The 22,034-nt window shown below is 36.1% G+C and overlaps 1 protein-coding gene across 4 annotated transcripts in view; it reads right to left on the bottom strand.

Moving 5' to 3' along the window:
• RPS6KA6 (ribosomal protein S6 kinase A6) overlaps nucleotides 1–22,034 on the bottom strand; it is a 174,396-nt gene that overhangs the window by 68,052 nt on the left and 84,310 nt on the right. For all 4 annotated transcript variants that reach the window (XM_007455924.1, XM_007455925.1, XM_007455927.1 and 1 more), the window contains 3 exons: nucleotides 19,330–19,409; nucleotides 950–1,056; nucleotides 619–656 (listed from right to left, as the gene is read on the bottom strand). In XM_007455924.1, the coding sequence (XP_007455986.1) occupies nucleotides 619–656; nucleotides 950–1,056; nucleotides 19,330–19,409 (225 nt within the window). The remainder of the gene's footprint in view (nucleotides 1–618; nucleotides 657–949; nucleotides 1,057–19,329; nucleotides 19,410–22,034) is intronic.

Raw genomic sequence — 22,034 nt, 5'->3', positions numbered from 1 at the left:
ATAATGCACTGTAATTTTGTAAAATGTCACCATTGGGGGAAGCTGGGTGACAGTACACAGGACCTCTTGGTACTATTTTTGCAACTTATTGTGAGTCTATAATTATTTGAAAATTAAAGGTATTTTTAATGGTATAATAAGGATACTTTATACCTAAAGTTCCTGTGAAAATTAGCAGTGTTTCACATACAGTAAACACTCAACATTCAAAATGAAGTAAAATAAAATGTGTTTTTACAAAAGAAAGAATAAAATGAACCTCTTATTATGAAACACTTGGTTCAGAAGTTTATAATTCACTATATTTCAAATGTGATAACTACTTATCATAAATCTTTCAGCCTAGAATGAAACAAAAATGATGTGATTTTTCCTAGAAAACCAAATGTCATTTCTTAATGAGGACAGTGACTCTACCATATAATTTTTTGGTATTACAATTAGAGCATATTGAGACTTATCTTATCCACCCTTTAAATGAATTTTAGTTGACCAAAGAAATAAACAAAATGTAAATTAAATCAAGAAAGAGGGAAAAAATAGGCTTAGACAAATATATATATTAAAATAACAAAAAATATAAAACAGGCTTAGGGTAGAATGAGAAAATTTGCATACCTGTTAACTTGATATGTCCTATTTCATCAAGCAAAATGCTGTAAACCAAAATTCACATTCAACAATGTGGGATAAAATATTTTTACATAAAACATTTACATAAAAATCATCATAAAAGAGGTCAATATCTATTTGATCTACTGGAAAATTTTGAAATGACTAATTTAAAATCAATGGGTATCCTATGAAGATTACTTTTTAAAGTAAGTTTCATATAACTGTATAATTCATGTATATTTTCATATAATCTTTAAAATATAAGACTTAATGGAGAAAAACGTAGTTATAGAAATACTGGTAACAGGGATACATAAAGACAATATAGCTTTACTTTTCTGGCTTCAGGTCTCTATATACAATTCCTAATCGGTGCAGATGATCCAAAGCAAGGGCCAGCTCTGCGAGGTAGAATTTCACATCTTCCTCTGTAAACAGAACCTAGAATAAAATAATAATTTACCATTTGATCTTTTTTTAAATGTTGAATTTATTTAAATTTTCTTCTTTAAAAACCAGTAAACAGACAAATCTAGGCAAACAAGAAAATAAAAGAAGTATATAGATGGAACTAAACTATTTAAGAATCCTTCTCAGACTTCCCTGGTGGCACAGTGGTTAAGAACCCACCTGCCAATGCAGGGGAAACAGGTTGGAGCCCTGGTCCGAGAAGATCTCACATGCCGCGGAGCAACTAAGCCAGTGCGCCACAACCACTTATCCTGCTCTCTAAAGCCCACAAGCCACAACTACTGAGCCCATGTGCTGCAGCTACTGAAGCCCATGCGCCTAGAGCCCGTGCTCTGCAACAAGAGAAAGCCACCATAATGAGAAGCCTGCGCACCACAACGAAGAGTAGTCCTCGCTCACTGCAACTAGAGAAAGCCCACATGCAGCAACGAAGACCCAATGCAGCCAAAAAATAAAAGTAAATAAATAAATTAAAATAAATAAATTAATTAATTAAATAAACTGAAAAATTAAAAAGAAATCCTTCTCTTCAACATTAACCATTTTAATGTAGATCTTCCTAAAACATATTATGTGGCTTGCATATCTTTTTACCCTGAATGTACTGCACAGGATTTACCTTTTTAAAAATGACTTGGTGTCATAATGTGCTTATTATATTTAGTACACTACTATATAGGGATGCTCTCAGGATCTTTGCAGTATATTAGATATTTTGTTTTAGCATTGGTAATTCCACTATGTCTACTATTTTCTCTTTCACTGTCTACTATCACTTCTCAGGAATTTTGCTTTTAGCAGCTCTATTAACCTAAAGCTTCAATTATACCAACATAAGTTGTCGAATTAGTAACTCATATTAAACACAGTTCTAAACACAATCTCTGACCTAAGGGGTAGCTTCAGGACTCTTCTGCTAGTAGAATACATGAGCTTAAAGGCACTGAATTCCTCAATCTTTTTTCTGCCTGGGAACAGAGGTGCTATGATGAAGTGAAAAGTGCACTGGACTTGGAATTAGAATTAGCAGTGTAATGTTTGACATTTCACTTAGCCCTCGGGGCTTCAGTTTTCAAATCTGTAAAATAAGGATAATAGTATCTGCTACATCTACTTAACAAGGTTGTTTTAAGAGTCAGCTTAGTTTATTTGGGGAAAAATACTTTGAAAATTGTAAAATCCTATGTGTGTAACCATGAGGTATTATTGTTATAGGTTTATGTCTATATTCATTCAAAAGTGAGTGTTAATTTACACACAAAATTGGGCATTACTCAACCATTAGATGTAATTTTTAAGATTTATCAAGGGCTTCCAATTGGCAAAACAAATAACTTGTCTAGAAATTGGTTATTTTCATTAAAGAAATATCTAGATTATTAGGAAAACTCAAAATTTTAATGAAATATCATAAAATCTTATAACTGGCTTGCCCACTTAGAATTATGGCCACTGAATTACATTATGCAGACTCAGGTACTAGTAAAATTTCTGAGAATGAGCAATGAAAGATAAATTTTGATATTACACCCACTTTTTAAAATGTTCTATAGAAAAACAATGATTGTTCATTATCTAAGTTTCAGGAGAATTCATTTGAACATTATAATGGTAAAAGTATAAGAACATCATTTTCACTTGGTATTTTATTAAGAAGAAAAACAGATGTTACCTATTTCACTTCTGAGGAAGGCTAATCAAAACGTTCATGGAAATTTGACACATAAGAAAACCCTAAACAAAAATCTTTCAAACGCTAAAAGAAGAAAACTGCCTAGTTTACAGTTTATGACAAGCATATTATCTTGTCATGAAATTGTCTCTGAGGAAAGCTTCATGATGGACACAAATAAGAAACTTATTAAGTAACTATCACGTGCCAGCCACTTTTCATTATGTTATTACAATCTGTTATTACAATCTTCTAAACAACCCTATGAGGTAGGTATTATCACCACCTTACATATGGAGACTCAGAGTGATAAAGTAACTTGCCTAGAACAACACAGTAAGAAGCAGGCAGGATTTGAACTCAGAAATAATTGTCCCTAAGAACTACCTCTTCCCCAGAAGCCATTTCTGCCATATTTTATGTTATAACTTTTTAAGTTTCAGGTTCACTACCATTAATGCTTTTCTATTCACTAATTATCCTGAGTCTCCCCCTAAATAAAAATCATCTAAAGCCCCAGAACCATGAGGTAAGGACTGCTAGCCTTTCTGTCCACTCTTCAAGTCGTTCACGTATGTATGTATGAGGGTGTGTGTTTTAACATATTTGAGATCACACTACATAAACTATTTAGTGGCCTCCTTTTTCCCCACTTAATATTATATTATAGGCATTCTTCTATATCTTTAACTTATTAATAAAGAGTTTTCAATAGCTGTACAATCTCAACATACTAATTTACTATAATTTACCTAATGTTCATTTAGGTTATTTCCAGTTTTTCACTATTATAAATAACTCTGTAATATGCATATATATTTTTGATATTTGTGTTTATTTCCCCAAAATGGATTTCTGAGAAATAAAAAAGCAAATACTAGGCAGTCAAAGAGAATAATAGTCCAAGACTTTTGACATACAGAATAAAATTATTTGTCAAAGGTTTACAATAACTTACATTCCCATCAGCAGCTTATGAAAGCATCTGTCTTACTACATCCATGATAGCATTGAATATACCCTTTTAAAATATCTTTTCTAATTTGATATACAAAAATGGAATCAATTGTTCTGATTTTTAGGCTATATAATTTTCCCTGTCTAGTGGCCTTTCTATTTTTTTAGTGAATTATCAGCAATGTTTTTGCCTATCTTCCATTATTTACTTACTGTCTTTTCAATTGGTACAGGCCCTTTAAATATTAAAAATGTCAGCCCTCCATCATATTATTTGTAAACATTTTCCCCACTTTGTGCTGGTTTTTGATGTTCAGTAATTCTTAATTTTATATAGTCAAATTTACATATAATTTCTGTATGATTTTACTTCATTACTTTAATGATTTAGGAGACCTCCATTCAATAGTCAACTACACATTCAGTTGCATATTCTTTTAGGATGAGAAGTTTTCCAAATTTAGCTCTTTAATGTAAGTAAGACTTATCTTTGTATGTGGTAGTGATGACAATTTAAAATGTTTTTTTTTTCTGAAATTTCTAACCAATTTCTCATACACGGTTTACTGAACAATCATTCTCTTTGCCATTAACTTGTGCTTCTTCCTCTATTATAATAATATATGGTAAGTCATATATACCAGAATATTCCTGGACTATACAGTATGTTTCTAATCTTGTGTTGATACTGCGATGGTTTGCTTATAGCAGTAGCTTTATAAAGTTTTAAACAAGAGGTAGGGCAAGGAAATGGTGTTCTTTATTTTCAAAATGTCTTAGTTCTTTTCACTTGTTTACTTTTCCAAACACGCTGACAAAATCATCTGTCAATTTCAAACAAGAATTCCTATTGGGACTTTGTTTGAAATTTTGTTAAGTCTACAAATTAATTCTGGAAGAACTGGAAGTTTTATAATTCTCAGCCATTCATCTCATTGTATTTTCTTGACATTAGCAAAATATGGTATGATCTAAGAGGTGTGTGTGTGTGTGTGTGTGTGTGTGTGTGTGTGTGTGTGTGTGGAGAGAAATTTGGGGAGGTGCTGTTCCCTTTAAAATATATATGACATACATTATAAATTTCTTTAACAAATACAAAAATGTATTTTTAAAAGTCTTTTTCTGGGCTTCCCTGGTGGCGCAGTGGTTGAGAGTCTGCCTGCCAATGCACAGGACACGGGTTCGTGCTCCGGTCCGGGAAGATTCCACATGCCATGGAGCGGCTGGGCCCGTAAGCCATGGCCGCTGAGCCTGCGCGTCCAGAGCCTGTGCTCCGCAACGGGAGAGGCCACAACAGTGAGAGGCCCGTGTACCGAAAAAAAAAAAAAAAAAGTCTTTTTCTAAGGCATAAAGAGTAAGTTCTCATTTTTGATGATATAGCAGTTTTTTGTACATGCACATTAAGTATAACCAATAAAAAACATTAATAAGCTGTCTATAGAAGTAAGCATTAAATTTCTTAGCAGCCTGTTCAATGAATATAGGAATTTATTGTCTTTTGGGAAATGCATTTAAAATGCTTGTTCTTACCTAATATTCCAGACATAGGAATCAAAACTTACTGACTGCATCTCTGTGCTAGTATGGGTTTAGATAGTCCCACATCGAGAATGGAGGTCTAAAGAGTTTAAAAGAAAATTAGAAATGACTACAAGTAAGAATTTCTCAAACGTATTCTTCACGCTTCTACAGTCTAACACAAGAAATCATGAATACTTGTTATACTATTGTCCCTCTGTGTCTTGGAACCAGCTTTTAATAAGGTCCTTTAAAGACCCCCTGGGAAGGGGGTCCTAGACAGACCCCATCACATACTGAACTCTGTTTTAGAGTGAAGAATATACCAAGGTCACAGTCTATGTTCATGCATGGAATGTTCTATACTGGAGGTAGACAGGTAGAGGTAGACAGAGAGACAGGTCTTAGCCACTTAAGCACTAGCTAGCATCCCAGAATCACACTGTTCCTTTCTCACAGAAAGTTCTAGAATTCTGAGAATCAAGAGTAGTTTTCTCATATTTTAATTATGGAAATGAAATGTTGAACCACTATCACCCAATTAAAATTCTACTCCCAGACTACCACTTCAAGACAAAATGAGGTAGACAAAGACAGGATTTAATCTCCCATCTGAAACAACTAAAACACAGGACAAACTATATGAAATGGCACTTTTCAAGACACTGGACATCACAACAAAGGACAGTGAATATTGAGAGATGGAAACAACCATACAACTGTCCTAGCTCACTACCTGGAAAGAGTTCTTAAGCAGCAATGCAGGGAGGGAAAAGTCAGGCCAGAGCCTGGAAGTCTCCTGAGTTGATGAGATGGAGCTGAGAGAGTGGGGAGACAAGAAGGACAGAATTTATAAGATAGAGTACAGAAGGGAGAATTACAGAGAGAGAACTGTAGAGTTATGTAGATGGTCTCTCTCAAGTATTCAGCAGAGAAATGCTCAGCACATGTGAGTGAGGAAACCTGAGCCAGAAAAATAACCAATGGAAGTATTAGAGGGACTAATCCATGGAACTCACACAGGGCCAGGAAGAGTTCCTATTACCTCCACACAGAGCAGAAAACCTCATAATTCACAGGGCACTGGACAGAGTAATCAGATGCTTCACACTGGTGTAAAATCATCCCGATTAGACACTGCTCTGGTCCAGTTTAACAATCTGAAATAAACTAGTTCTGCACAAATTCCAGAACGAAGTTCAATAATACTTATAGGAATACAAAACAATCCATCACCTAACAAGGTGAATTTCAGGATGTCTGCCATCCAATGAAGAATTCCCAATCATGGATCTAAGGAAACTACTTGAGCCCAGGAAAAGAACAACCCTAAAAGATTTTTGAAAAATAATTCACAGAGCTCACAAAGGACCAGGATAAGTCCTGTACCAAACAGTGAGAGTGAAAAATCTCATAACTGATAGGCTGGTTAGAGTACTAAGAAGGGTCATGTTTCAGTATTGGGAAAAATTAATCCTAAATTCTGCTTTGGTACCACATAACAAAGGTTAAAAGCAAGACTCAGCAGATTAACTGCATCCCAGAACAAAGCTAAATACTACTTATAAGAAAACACAAGTATCTAGAGTACAAGAAAATTAAATTCATAACACTTGACATCCAATAAAAAATGAACTGCCATCCAATAAAAAATGGCCATACAATTATGCTGCCACTGAAGCACAAAAGCAACCATAGACAATACTTAAACAAATGGGTGTGGTTGTGTTCCAATAAAACTTTATTTACAAAAAAATCAACAGGCCATATTTGGCCTGAGACTATAGATTCCTGACTCCTGAATTAAAAATTTATACTACAAACCCTGAAGCAACTACTAAAATAACACAACAACAAAATGTCATTTTAATAAAAAGCCAACCAAAGGTATAAAAATAAAATCATGAAAAATAATTAATTAAAAATAAGGCAGCAGGGCTTCCCTGGTGGCGCAGGGGTTGAGAGTCCACCTGCCGATGCAGGGGACACGGGTTCGTGCCCTGGTCTGGGAAGATCCCACATGCCGCAGAGCGGCTAGGCCTGTGAGCCATGGCCGCTGAGCCTGCACGTCCAGAGCCTGTGCTCCACAACGGGAGAGGCCACAACAGTGAGAGGCCCACGTACCACAAAGAAAAAAAAAAAAGAGGCAGCAAAAGAGAAATAAAAGAACAAAGAACACAAGGGACAAAAATAACTCCATGAATAGAAAGATGGACATTCAAACCCAACCATATCAATAGTCAGATTAAATGTAACAAGTCTGACACACCCATTAAAAAGCATAGATTTTCAGACTGTATAAAAGACAAGGACAATTACATGCTGCCTTAAGTACTGCACATTAAATATAAAGACAAATAGATTAAATAAAAATATGGGAGACGGGGGAAGATGGCGGAGGAGTAAGACGCGGAGATCACCTTCCTCCCCACAGATACACCAGAAATATATCTACATGTGGAAGAACTCCTACAGAACACCTACTGAATGCTGGCAGAAGACCTCAGAACTCCCAAAAGGCAAGAAACTCCCCACATACCTGGGTAGGGCAAAAGGAAAAAAAAATAATTAAAAACAGAGACAAAAGAATAGGGACGGCACCTGCACTAGTGGGAGGGAGCTGTGAAACCGGAAAGGTCTCCACACACTAGGAAGCCCCTTCGCGGGTAAAGATTGCGGGAGGTGGAGCGGGGAGCTTCGGGGCCGCGGAGGAGAGCACAGCAACAGGGGTGCGGAGGGCAAAGTGGAGAGATTCCTGCATAGAGGATCGGTGCCGACTGGCACTCACCAGCCCGAGAGGCTTGTGTGCTCACCCACCGGGGTGGGCGGGGCTGCGAGCCGAGGCTCGGGTTTTGGTCTGAGCTCAGGGAGAGGACTGGGGTTGGCGGCTTGAACATAGCCCGAAGGGGTTAGTGCAACACGGCTAGCCGGGAGGGAGTACGGAGAAATGTCTGCACCTGCTGAGGAGGCAAGAGACTTTTTCTTCCCTCTTTGTTTCCTGGTGCGCGAGGAGAGAGTTTTAAGAGCGCTGCTTAAAGGAACTCCAGAAACGGGTGAGAGCCGCGGCTAAAAGCGCGGACCCCAGAGACGGGCGCGAGCCGCGGCTACAGGCACGAACCTCAGAGAGGGGCGCGAGCCGCGGATAAAAGCGTGAACCCCAGAGACGGGTAGGAGACGCTAAGGCTGCTGCTGACGTCACCAAGGGGCCTGTGTGAGAGCACAGGTCACTATCCACACACCTCTTCTGGGGAGCCTGTGCAGCCAGGTTCCCGGGATCCAGGGACAACTTCCCAGGAAGAACACAGGACGGGCCTCAGGCTGCTGCAACGTCACGCCTACCTTACCTCTGCCGCTGCAGGCCCACCCCGCACTCCGTGCCCCTCCCTCCCCCACCTGGCCTGAGTGAGCCAGAGCCCCCGAATCAGCGGCTCCTTTAACCCCGTCCCGTCTGAGCAAAGAAGAGACGCCCTCCAGCGACCTACACGCAGAGGCAGGGCCAAATCGAAAGCTGAGCCCCTGTGAGCTGTGAGAACAAAGAAGAGAAAGGGAAATCTCTCCCAGCAGCCTCAGAAACAGCGGATTAAAGCTCCACAATCAGCTTGATGTACCCTGCTTCTGTGGAATACATGAATAGACAGTGAATCATCCCAAATTGAGGAGGTGGACTTCTAGAGCAAGATCTATGATTTTTTCCCCTTTTCCTCTTTTTGTGAATGTGTATGTGTATGCTTCTGTGTGACATCTTGTCTGTATAGCTAAGCTTCCACCATTTGTCCTAGCGTTCTATCCATCCATTGTTTTTTTTCTTAATAATTAATTTTAATTTAAAGAACTCTATTATACTTTACCTTCTTTCTATCTTTCTCTCCTTCCTTCCCTCCTTTAGACAACGAATCATCCCAAATTGAGGAGGTGGACTTGGAGAGCAAGTTTTATGATTTTTCCCCGTTTACCTCTTTTTGTGAGGGTGTATGTGTATGCTTCTATGTAAGATTTTCTCTGTATAGCTTTGTTTCCACCATTTGTCCTAAGGTTCTATCCGCCGCTTTTTTTTTCTTTTTTTCTCTGAATAATTATTTTTTAATTCAATACCTTTATTATACTTCATTTTATTATACTGTATCTTCTTTCTGTTTTTTTCTTCCTTCCCTCCTTCCTTCGTTCCTTCCTTCTTTCCTTCTTTTCTTCTTTCGTTCTTTCTTTCTTTCTTCCTTCCCTCCTTCCTTCCTTCCCTCCTTCCTTCCTTCCCTCCTTTCTTTCTTTCTTTCTTTCTTTTTTCTTTCTTTTCTTCCTACTTCTTCTACTTCTCTCTACTTTCTCTCACTTTTATTCTGAGCCGAGTGGATGAAAGGCTCTTGGTGCTCCAGCCAGGAGTCAGGACTCTGCCTCTGAGGTGGGAGAGCCAACATGAGGACCCTGGTCCACAAGAGAACTCCCAGCTCCACATAACATCAAAAGGCGAAAATCTCCCAGAGATCTCCATCTCATCACCAGCACCCAGCTTCACTCAACGACCAGCAACCTACACAGCTGGACAACCTATGCCAACCAAATAGCAAGACAGGAACACAACCCCACCCACTAGCAGAGAGGCTGCCTAAAATCATAATAAGTCCAGACACCCCAAAACACACCACCAGACGTGGACCTTCCCACTAGAGAGACAAGATCTAGCCTCATACACCACAACACAGCCACTAGTCCCCTCCACCAGGAAGCCTACACAACCCACTGAACCAACCTTAGCCACTGGAGACAGACATCAAAAACAACAGGAACTACGAACTTGCAGCCTGTAAAAAGGTGAAACCCAACACAGTAAGAAAAGCAAAATGAGAAGACAGAAAAACACACAGCAGATGAAGGAGCAAGATAAAAACCCACCAGACCTAACAAATGAAGAGGAAATAGGCAGTCTACCTGAAAAAGAATTCAGAGTAATGATAGTAAAGATGATCCAAAATCTTGAAAATAGAATGAACAAAATGCAAGAAACAGTTAATAAAGACCTAGAAGAAATAAAGATGAAACAAACAATGATGAACAACACAAAAAATGAAATGAAAACTACTCTAGATGGGACCAATAACAGAATAAATGAGGCAGAAGAACGGATAAGTGACCTGGAAGATAAAATAGTGGAAATAACTACTGCAGAGCAGAATAAAGAAAAAAGAATGAAAAGAACTGAGGACAGTCTCAGAGACCTCTGGGACAACATTAAACGCACCAACATTCAAATTATAGGGGTTCCAGAAGAAGAAGAGAAGAAGAAAGGGACTGAGAAAATATTTGAAGAGATTATAGTTGAAAACTTCCCTAATATGGGAAAGGAAATAGTTAATCAACTGCAGGAAGCACAGAGAGTCCCATACAGGATAAATCCAAGGAGAAACACACCAAGATACATATTAATCAAACTGTCAAAAACTAAATACAAAGAAAGCATATTAAAAGCAGCAAGGGAAAAACAATAACACACAAGGGAATCCCCATAAGGTTAACAGCTGATCTCTCAGCAGAAACTCTACAGGCCAGAAGGGAGTGGCAGGACATACTGAAAGTGATGAAGGAGAAAAACCTGCAACCAAGATTACTCTACCCAGCAAGGATCTCATTCAGATTTGATGGAGAAATTAAAACCTTTACAGACAAGCAAAAGCTGAGAGAGTTCAGCACCACCAAATCAGCTTTACAACAAATGCTAAAGGAACTTCTCTAGACAAAAACACGAGACAAGGAAAATTCCTAGAATAACAAACTGAAAACAATTTAGAAAATAGGAATAGGAACATACATATCAATAATTACCTTAAATGTAAATCGACTAAATGCTCCCACCAAAAGACACAGATTGGCTGAATGGATACAAAAACAAGACCCATATATATGCTGTCTACAAGAGACCCACTTCAGACCTAGAGACACATACAGACTGAAAGTAAGGGGATGGAAGAAAATATTCCATACAAATGGAAACCAAAAGGAAGCTGGAGTATCAATTCTCATATCAGACAAAATAGACTTTAAAATAAAGACTATTAGAAGAGACAAAGAAGGACACTACATAATGATCAAGGAATCGATCCAAGAAGAAGATATAACAATTGTAAATATTTATGCACCCAACATAGGAGCACCTCAATACATAAGGCAAATACTAGCAGCCATAAAAGGGGAAGTCAACAGTAACACATTCATAGTAGGGGACTTCAACACCCCACTTTCACCAATGGACTGATTATCCAAAATGAAAGTAAATAAAGAAACACAAGCTTTAAATGATACATTAAACAAGATGGACTTAATTGATATTTATAGGACACTCCATCCAAAAGCAACAGAATACACATTTTTCTCAAGTGCTCATGGAACATTCTCCAGGATAGATCATATCTTGGGTCACAAATCAAGCCTTGGTAAATTTAAGAAAATTGAAATTGTATCAAGTATCTTTTCCGACCAAAACGCCATGAGACTAGATATCAATTATAGGAAAAGACCTGGAAAAATACAAACACATGGAGGCTAAACTATACACTACTTAATAACGAAGTGATCACTGAAGAAATCAAAGAGGAAATTAAAAAATACCTAGAAACAAACGACAATGGAGGCACAACAACCCAAAACCTATGGGATGCAGCAAAAGCAGTTCTAAGAGGGAAATTTATAGCAATACAAGCCCACCTTAAGAAGCAGGAAACATCTCGAATAAACAACCTAACCTTGCATCTCAAGCAGTTAGAGAAAGAAGAACAAAAAAACCCCAGAGTTAGCAGAAGGAAAGAAATCATAAAAATCAGCTCAGAAATAAATGAAAAAGAAATGAAAGAAACAATAGGAAAGATCAATAAAACTACAATCTGGTTCTTTGAGAACATAAACAAAATAGATAACCCATTAGGCAGACTCATCAAGAGAAAAAGGGAGAAGACTCAAATCAATAGAATTAGAAATGGAAAAGAAGTAACAACTGACACTGCAGAAATAAAAAAAGATCATGAGAGATTACTACAAGCAGCTCTATGCCAATAAAATGGACAATCTGGAAGAAATGGACAAATTCTTAGAAATGCAAAAACTACCAAGACTGAATCAGTAAGAAGTAAAAAATATGAACAGACTAATCACAAACACTGAAATTGAAACTGTGATTAAAAATCTTCCAACACACAGAAGCCCAGGGCCAGATGGCTTCACAGGCGAATTCTATCAAACATTTAGAGAAGACCTAACAACTATCCTTCTCAAACTCTTCCAAAATATAGCAGAGGGAGGAATACTCCCAAACTCATTCTATGAGGCCACCATCACCTTGATACCAAAACCAGACAAGGATGTCACAAAGAAAGAAAACTACAGGCCAATATCACTGAACATAGATGCAAAAATCCTCAACAAAATAGTAGCAAACAGAATCCAAAAGCACATTAAAAGGATCATACACACCGATCAAGGGGGGTTTATTCCAGGAATGCAAGGATTCTTCAATATATGCAAATCTATCAATGTGATAAACCATATTAACAAATTGAAGGAGAAAAACCATATGATCATCTCAATAGATGCAGAGAAAGCTTTTGACAAAATTCAACACCCATTTATGATAAAAACCCTGCAGAAAGTAGGTGTAGAGGGAACTTTCCTCAACATAATAAAGGCCGTATGTGACAAGCCCACAGCGAACATCATCCTCAATGGTGAAAAACTGAAAGCATTTCCACTAAGCTCAGGAACAAGACAAGGTTGCCCACTCTCACCACTCTTATTCAACATAGTTCTGGAAGTTTTAGCCACAGCAATCAGAGAAGAAAGGAAAATAAAAGGAATCCAAATCGGAAAAGAAGAAGTAAAGCTGTCACTGTTTGCAGATGACATGATACTATACATAGAGAATCCTAAAGATGCTACCAGAAAACTACTAGAGCTAATCAATGAATTTGGTAAAGTAGCAGGATACAAAATTAATGCACAGAAATCTCTGGCATTCCTATATACTAATGATGAAAAATCTGAAAGTGAAATCAAGAAAACACTCCCATTTACCATTGCAACAAAAAGAATAAAATATCTAGGAATAAACCTACCTAAGGAGACAAAAGACCTGTATGCAGAAAATTATAAGACACTGATGAAAGAAATTAAAGATGATACAAACAGATGGAGAGATATACCATGTTCTTGGATTGGAAGAATCAACATTGTGAAAATGACTCTACTACCCAAAGCAATCTATAGATTCAATGCAATCCCTATCAAACTACCACTGGCATTTTTCACAGAACTAGAACAAAAAATTTCACAATTTGTATGGAAACACAAAAGACCCCGAATAGCCAAAGCAATCTTGAGAACGAAAAATGGAGCTGGAGGAATGAGGCTCCCTGACTTCAGACTATACTACAAAGCTACAGTAAATAAGACAGTATTGTACTGGCACAAAAACAGAAAGATAGATCAATGGAATAGGACAGAAAGCCCAGAGATAAACCCACGCACATATGGACACCTTATCTTTGATAAAGGTGGCAGGAACGTACATTGGAGAAAGGACAGCCTCTTCAATAAGTGGTGCTGGGAAAACTGGACAGGTACATGTAAAAGTATGAGACTAGATCACTCCCTAACACCATTCACAAAAATAAGCTCAAAATGGATTAAAGACCTAAATGTAAGGCCAGAAACTATCAAACTCTTAGAGGAAAACATAGGCAGAACACTCTATGACATAAATCACAGCAAGATCCTTTTTGACCCATCTCCTAGAGTAATGGAGATAAAAACAAAAATAAACAAATTGGACCTAATGAAACTTCAAAGCTTTTGCATAGCCAAGGAAACCATAAACAAGACCAAAAGACAGCCCTCAGAATGGGAGAAAATATTTGCAAATGAATCAACTGACAAAGGATTAATCTCTAAAATTTACAGGCAGCTCATGCAGCTCAATAACAAAAAAATAAACAACCCAATCCAAAAATGGGCAGAAGACCTAAATAGACATTTCTCCAAAGAAGATATACAGACTGCCAACAAACACATGAAAGAATGCTCAACATCATTAATCATTAGAGAAATGCAAATCAAAACTACAATGAGATATCATCTCACACCAGTCAGAATGGCCATCATCAAAAAATCTAGAAACAATAAATGCTGGAGAGGGTGTGGAGAAAAGGGAACACTCTTGCACTGCTGGTGGGAATGTGAATTGGTTCAGCCACTATGGAGAACAGTATGGAGGTTCCTTAAAAAACTACAAATAGAACTACCATATGACCCAGCAATCCCACTACTAGGTATATACCCTGAGGAAACCAGAATTCAGAAAGAGTCATGTACCAAAATGTTCATTGCAGCTCTATTTACAATAGCCCGGAGATGGAAACAACCTAAGTGCCCGCCGTCGGATGAATGGATAAAGAAGATGTGGCACATATATACAATGGAATATTACTCAGCCATAAAAAGAAATGAAATTGAGCTATTTGTAATGAGGTGGATAGACCTAGAGTCTGTCATACAGAGTGAAGTAAGTCAGAAAGAGAAAGACAAATACCATATGCTAACACATATATATGGAATTTAAGGAAAAATAATGTTATGAATAACCTAGGGTTAAAACAGGAATAAAGACACAGACCTACTGGAGAACAGACTTGAGGATATGGGGAGGGGGAAGGGTGAGGTGTGTTAGGGCAAGAGAGAGACATGGACATATATATACTGACAAACGTAAGGTAGATAGCCAGTGGGAAGCAGCCGCATGGCACATGGATACCGGCTCCGTTCTTTGTGGCTGCCTGGAGGGGTGGGATAGGGAGGGTGGGAGGTTGGGAGACAAAGAGGGAAAAGATATGGGAACATATGTATATGTATAACTGATTCACTCTGTTATAAAGCAGAAACTAACACACCATTGTAAAGCAATTATACCACAATAAAGATGTTAAAAAAAATATGGAAAACAATATACTAAACTAACACTAATTTTTTAAAAACCTGGAGTGCCTGTATTAATATTGACGTAGATTTCAAAGCAAAGAACATTAGCAGGATAAAATAAGTCATCTCATAATGACAAAGGGTCAATTCACCAAGAGGGAATGATAACCCTAAAGGTTTATGCACTTAATAACAGAACTTTGAAATACATGAAGCAAAATCTGACAGAAATTCAAGAAGAAATAGATGAATCCATAATTATAGTAAATGGTTTCAATCCCTGTCTCTCAAAAAATGTTAGAACATGTAGAGAAAAAATTAGGAAGAATATAGTTGACTTAATACCACTATCAACCAACTTAATCTAATTGACATTTACAGAACCTTCTACTACCCAAAAGCAGAATACACATTCTTCTCAAGTACACGTTGAACATTTGCCATAATATACCATATTCTGAAGCATAAAATAATTTAAGTGAATTTAAGAGAATTCAAATCATACAAAGTGTGCTTTATGACTACAATAAAATTAATTTAGAAATCAATAATAGCAATTTATCTGGAAACTGCCTAAATATTTTTAAATTAATCAGCATACTTCTAAATAATGCATGAGACAAAGAAGAAATAAAAGGAAATTAGAAAATATGATGAACTAAAGAAAAATAAAAACATCCCATATCAAAATTTGTGAGATGATGCTAAAGCAGTATTTAGAGGGAAACTTGTAACATTATATGCTTATATTAGAAAAGAAGAAAAAGTCTCAAATCAATAATTTCTGCTTCCATCTTAAAAACCAGAAAAGCTAGTGTAACACAAAATTAAGCAGAGAAAAATGAAGTAATAAAGATTAAAGTGGAAAACAATGAAACAGAAAACAAATACAATAGAGAAAATCAGTGAAACCAAAAGTTGGCTGATTCTCTAAGAAGAACAATAAAATTGATAAACCTCTAGCAATGCTAAGTGAGATACAAAAAGAATACACAAAATACCAACATCAGGAATGATGATATCAACATTACTAACGATTCTACACCTATACAAGTCATAAGGGGATAATATGAAAACTTTATGCCAGTGAATTTGATAACTTTGATGAAATGGACAAATTCCTTAAAAGACACAAGATACTAAAGCTCATTCAAAAAGAAAGATGAACTGAATAGCCCTAAGTATATTAAATAAATTGAATTTATAGTTAAACACCATACCATTAAAAAAACACTTCAGGCCCATATACCTTCACTAGTGAATACTACCAATCATTTAATGACAATTTAACATTGAACTTTTCCAAAAAATTGAAGAGGAGAAAATTCTACCCAACTCATTCTATGAAACCAGAATTGCTCAGACACCAAATTTAGAAATAAACAATAAAGAAAACTACAGTCAAATATCTCTCATGAAAATAGATGCAAAAATTCTTAACAAACTTTTAGTAAATAACGTCCAATAATATGCACAAAGGATAATACATCATGACTACATGGGGTTCATCCACAGATGCAAGGCTGCTTCAACATCTGACAATCAATGTAATTCACCATATTAAAAGATTAAAGAAGAAAAAAAAACATGATCATCATCTCAATAACTGCAAAAAAAAAAAGGATTTGACAAAATCTAACATACATTCCTAATAAAAACCCAACAAACTAGTAATAGAAGGGAACTTTCTCAACCTGATAAAGAACATGCAAAAAGACCTATATTTAACTTTGTAATTTATGGTGAAAATATGCTTTCCCCCCTAAAATCAGAAAAAAGGCAAGAATGTCTGCTCTTACCAATACTTTTCAACACTGATCTGGAGGATCAAGCCAGTGTAACAAAGACAAATAGACGATGTCCATAATGGAAAAGAAGAAGTAAAACTCCTTATGTGCAGATTACCAATAGAAAATTCTATTTATAGTCTACCAAAAAGTTGCCAGATAAAATCAGTAATTTTATTTATACTGTGGGATACAAAGTCCAATATACAAAAATAGTAATCATATTTCCATCCAATTTGAAAATAAAATTAAGAAAGTAATTCAAGTTACAACAGCATTTTTTAAAAAGAAAATACTTAGCAATAAATCTGACAAAAGACATGCAAGACCTGTACACTGAAAATGACAAGACATTGCTGAGAGAAATTACAGAAGACTTAAATAAACGGAGAGAGATACTATGTTCATGGATTGGAAGACTCAATACTGTGAAAATGTCAATTATCGGCAAATTGAACTACAGATTCAATACAATCCCAATCAAAATCCCAGCAGGCTTTTTTGTAGAAAGTGAAAAGCTGATTTTTAAATTGATATGGAAATGCAAAGGACCTAGAAGAGGCAAAACAACTTTGAAAAAGAAGAGCAAAGCTCAAGGATTTGCAGTACCTGACTTTAAGACATATTATAAAAGTACAGTAATCAAGAAAGTGTTTTATTGGCATAAAGACAGACAAACAGATCAACTGAACAGAACAGTGTCTACAAATAGATCTTCACATATATGGTCAATCAATTTTCAACAAAAAAATGCAAGATAATTGAGTGGAGAAAGCACAGTATTCTCCAATGATGATGCTAAAACAATGAGATATCTATATACGATAAAAAGGACTTCAACACATTTATCACATTATATGAAAATGAACTCAAAATTGATTATAAACGTAAATGTAAAACCAGAAACTACAAAACTTCTAGAAAATATAAGAGAAAATCTTTGTGACCTAGGATTAGGTGAATATTCCTTAAGCAGGACACCAAAAAACACAATTCATAAAAGGAAAAAAATATATAAATCAGACTTCATCAAAATTAAGAACTGCTTTTTGAAACACCTGTAAAGAGCATGAAAAGACAAGTCATAGACCAGAAGAAAATATTTTCAAACATACATGATAAAGGACTTACCATCCAAAATATATAAAGACTCAAAATTCAGTAAGAAAATTACCCAATAAAAAAATGGGCCAAAGATTTAAACAGACATTTCATCAAAAACGATAGATATGTGTCAAATAAGCACATGAAGAGATGTCTAACATCATTAGTCATTAGGGTAATGCAATTCAAAATCACAATATGGTATCACTACATACTTACCAGATGTTCAAAATTAAAACAAGACTGACCACACCAAATGTTGGTAAGGATAGGGAGCAACTGAAACTCTCATATACTGCTGGTGGGAATGTAAAAATTATATAACAAATTATATAACAATTTTCTTTGGAAAACAGTTTGACAGTATCCTTAAAATGTTAAAATATAGACCTACTATATAACCCAGTCATTATATTCTTAGGTATTTAACCATGAAAGATGAACACATGTCCATACAATCACTTGTACATGAAAGTTTGTAGCAGCTTTATTAGTAATATCCAAAATTTCAAAAAAACACACATATCCGTCAACAAGTGAATGAATAAACAAATCATTGTATATCCATACAGTGGAATACCACTCAGCAACAAAAATGAACTACTGATACGTGCAACAACTTGGATGAATCTCAAAATAATTATGCTGAGTTTAAAAGCCAGACCAAAAAAAGAACACATATTATATGATTCCATTTATATAAAGTCCTAGAACATGCAAACCAAACAGTGACAGAAAACAGATTCAGTAAGGGTCAGGCAGGAGGGAAGCATTAAAAAAGAGCATAAGAAAACTGTTGGGGATGATGAATAAACTAAATATTTTGACTGTGCTGATGGTTTCACAAGTTTATACAAATGTCAAAATTTATCAAAGCATGTACTTTAATATGTGCAGTTTAGTGTATGTCAACTGTACCTCCATGAAGCTGTTTTAAACATGAATAAATTAAACACTACTCCCAGAGGCATTCTGGTAGCTTGAGTAGCCAAAGTCCTAGGTTTGCCCCTAGCTACTTCATCCAGTTATTTATACTGATCTTGTGCCTAAGAGAAAAATGAGTAACACATTGAGATGATCTAAATGACAGGCAGACAGAAAATGCCATTAACTGGCACATTCACTAAATACTATGTAACAAAAAAAGAATAATTATTTAAAATTTTTGTAGGAAAAAAAGTAATTAGCAAAAGAAAAACAAACAATTATTCTTAGTTTTGTTTCAATAAAATATAGCAAAAATTTACAAATACTCACCTCTTTGGATAATCTTGTGAAGACATCTCCTCCTCTGAGAAAATCCAGTATTAAATACAGCTTCCCTTCAGTCTGAAAGGCTAATTAGAAATTAGAATGTAGTAATAATAATTTTTAAGGCTTACAAAGCTTAGCATAGTTTTAAATTAATATATATGATTAGAATTTTATTACTGAACACTATAGAGCAATTAAGCATTTACTCACATGGTCCATGATTGGATAACATTATCTCAAAATTAAAACTAGTGTTGAAAAAGCTATAAACCCCTTCCCAGAACATAATCAACCTTGGATGTAGCTTTACACAGAAACTTGTACCACTGTTGTTTTCCTGATTTATGGAGCACCATGTTCTACTGCAATCGCCTTAACTCTACTTCCCCACCTACTAATTCTGTCAAGCTGAACAAAAATGCCACCCCCTCTATTTAGCTTTCTTCTATTAAGGATTTCCCTCTTTTCACATTTCCCTGTAGCATCCTTAACCTCTTCCCCATCAGAATTACTTGTTACTACTTTTGAGATCTAATTGCACTTTATTTATGTCTCTCTTATGGTACTTAATCCATTTTGATTTATATAATTAATTGGACTTACATGACTGTGTTCCTTATAGATTATACATTTCTTGAGATCAGAGATTATTTCACCTCTAGAGCCCACTGAATTGAATAGAATGTTTTGAACACAACTGGTGTTTAGTGATTAATCTAATGATATCCTAGAGACTCAAGGAAGGAAATCTTTAGATAATACTACTACTCTCATTCCATTAGGGTAATGGGGAATAAAAGAATAATGGGTGGAAAATTCTAGAGGGATTTTTACAGAGAGAGTTGGGTACATACTATAATGCATTATTTGTCAAAATCACCTAAGAATAAAATCAATAGCTGCTATCTTTTTAAATTTCAAAAATTGAGAGTGACATAGTAGATTGGATCAGTGATTTAATAATGTATATGCCATTGAATTCTCCAGGAAAACCAAATGCCACAATCTCATGCATACATTAAACTAGCAATGGAGCCGTGATTAAAACTCAGAACTGCATGGATTGGAAGAATTAATATTGGTGACCCAAAGCAATCTACAGATACAATGCAATGACTATCAAAATAACAATGGCATTTTTCACAGAAATAGCACAAATAGTTTTATGGATTCATTATTTTATTACAAATAGTTTTATGGATTCATTATTTTATTCAATAATGGAAAAGAAGAATAAAGCTAGAGGCATCACACTCCCTATTAGACCATGCTAAAAACTACAAAAATCAAAACAGTATGGTACGGTCACAAAAAGAGCCATACAGATCAATGGAATAGAATAGAGAGCACAGAAATAAACCCACGCACTTATGGTCAATTAATCTATGACAAAGGAGGCAAGAATATACAATGGAGAAAAACAGTCTCTTCAATAAGTGGTGCTGGGAAAACTGGACAGTTGCATGTAAAAGAATGAAATTAGAACATTCTCTAACACCACATACAAAAATAAGCTCAAAATGTATTAAAGACCTAAACCATAAAATTCCTAGAAGAGAACACAGGCAGAATACTCTTTGACATAAATCATAGCAATGTTTTTTTTGGATATGACTCCTCAGGAAATGGAAACAAAAGCAAAAATAAGCAAATGGGACCTAAATAAAATTAAAAGCTTTTGCACAGCAAAGGAAACCATCAATGAAATGAACAAACCTACTGAATGGGAGAAAATATTTGCAAATGATATGACCAATAAGGAATTTATCCAAAATATATAAACAGCTCATATATCTCATCATCAGAAAAACAAACAACCCAATTAAAAAGTGGGCAGAACACCTGAATGGACATTTTTCCAAAGAAGATATACAGATAGCCAACTGACACATGAAAAAATGCTCAACATCGCTAATCATCAGAGTATCAAAACCCCATATCAAAACAACTATGACATATCACCTCACACCTGTCAGAATGGCTATAATCAAAAAGTCTACAAATAACACATGTTGGAGAAGATGTAGAGAAAAAGGAACTCTCATACACTGTCAAAAGAAATGTAAATTGGTGCAGCCACTGTGGAAAACAGTATGGAGGTTCATCAAAAAAATAAAAATATAACTATCATACGATCCAGTGATTCCACTCCTGGATATATATATGAAGAAAAAGAAAATATTACTACAAAAAATATATGCACCCCAATGTTCACAGCAACATTTTTTACAATAGCCAAGATAGAGAAGCAACCTAAGTGTCCATCAACAGGTGAATGGATAAAAAAGATGTGGTGGGAGGAATCGGGAAGATGGTGGAAGTGTAAGACGCGGAGACCACCTTCCTCCCCACAGATACACCAGAAATACATCTACATGTGGAACAACTCCTACAGAACACCTACTGAATGCTGGCAGAAGACCACAGACCTCCCAAAAGGCAAGAAACTCCCCACGTACCTGGGTAGGGCAAAAGAAAACAGAATAAACAGAGACAAAAGAATAGGGACGGGACCCGCACCAGTGGGAGGGAGTCGTGAAGGAGGAAAGGTTTCCACACACTAGGAAGCCCCTTCATGGGCAGAGACTGTAGGTGGCAGAGGGGGGAAGCTTCAGAGCAGCGGAGGAGAGCACAGCAACAGAGGTGGGGAAGGCAAAGTGGAGAGATTCCCGCACAGAGGATCGGTGGCGACCAGCACACTCCGGCAC

Source organism: Lipotes vexillifer, unplaced genomic scaffold (assembly GCF_000442215.2).
Source record: "Lipotes vexillifer unplaced genomic scaffold, Lipotes_vexillifer_v1.1 scaffold286, whole genome shotgun sequence".
Lineage (NCBI taxonomy): Eukaryota > Metazoa > Chordata > Mammalia > Artiodactyla > Lipotidae > Lipotes > Lipotes vexillifer.
Note: the sequence above shows the minus strand (reverse complement) of the source record. Positions and strands in the feature narration are given on the sequence as shown.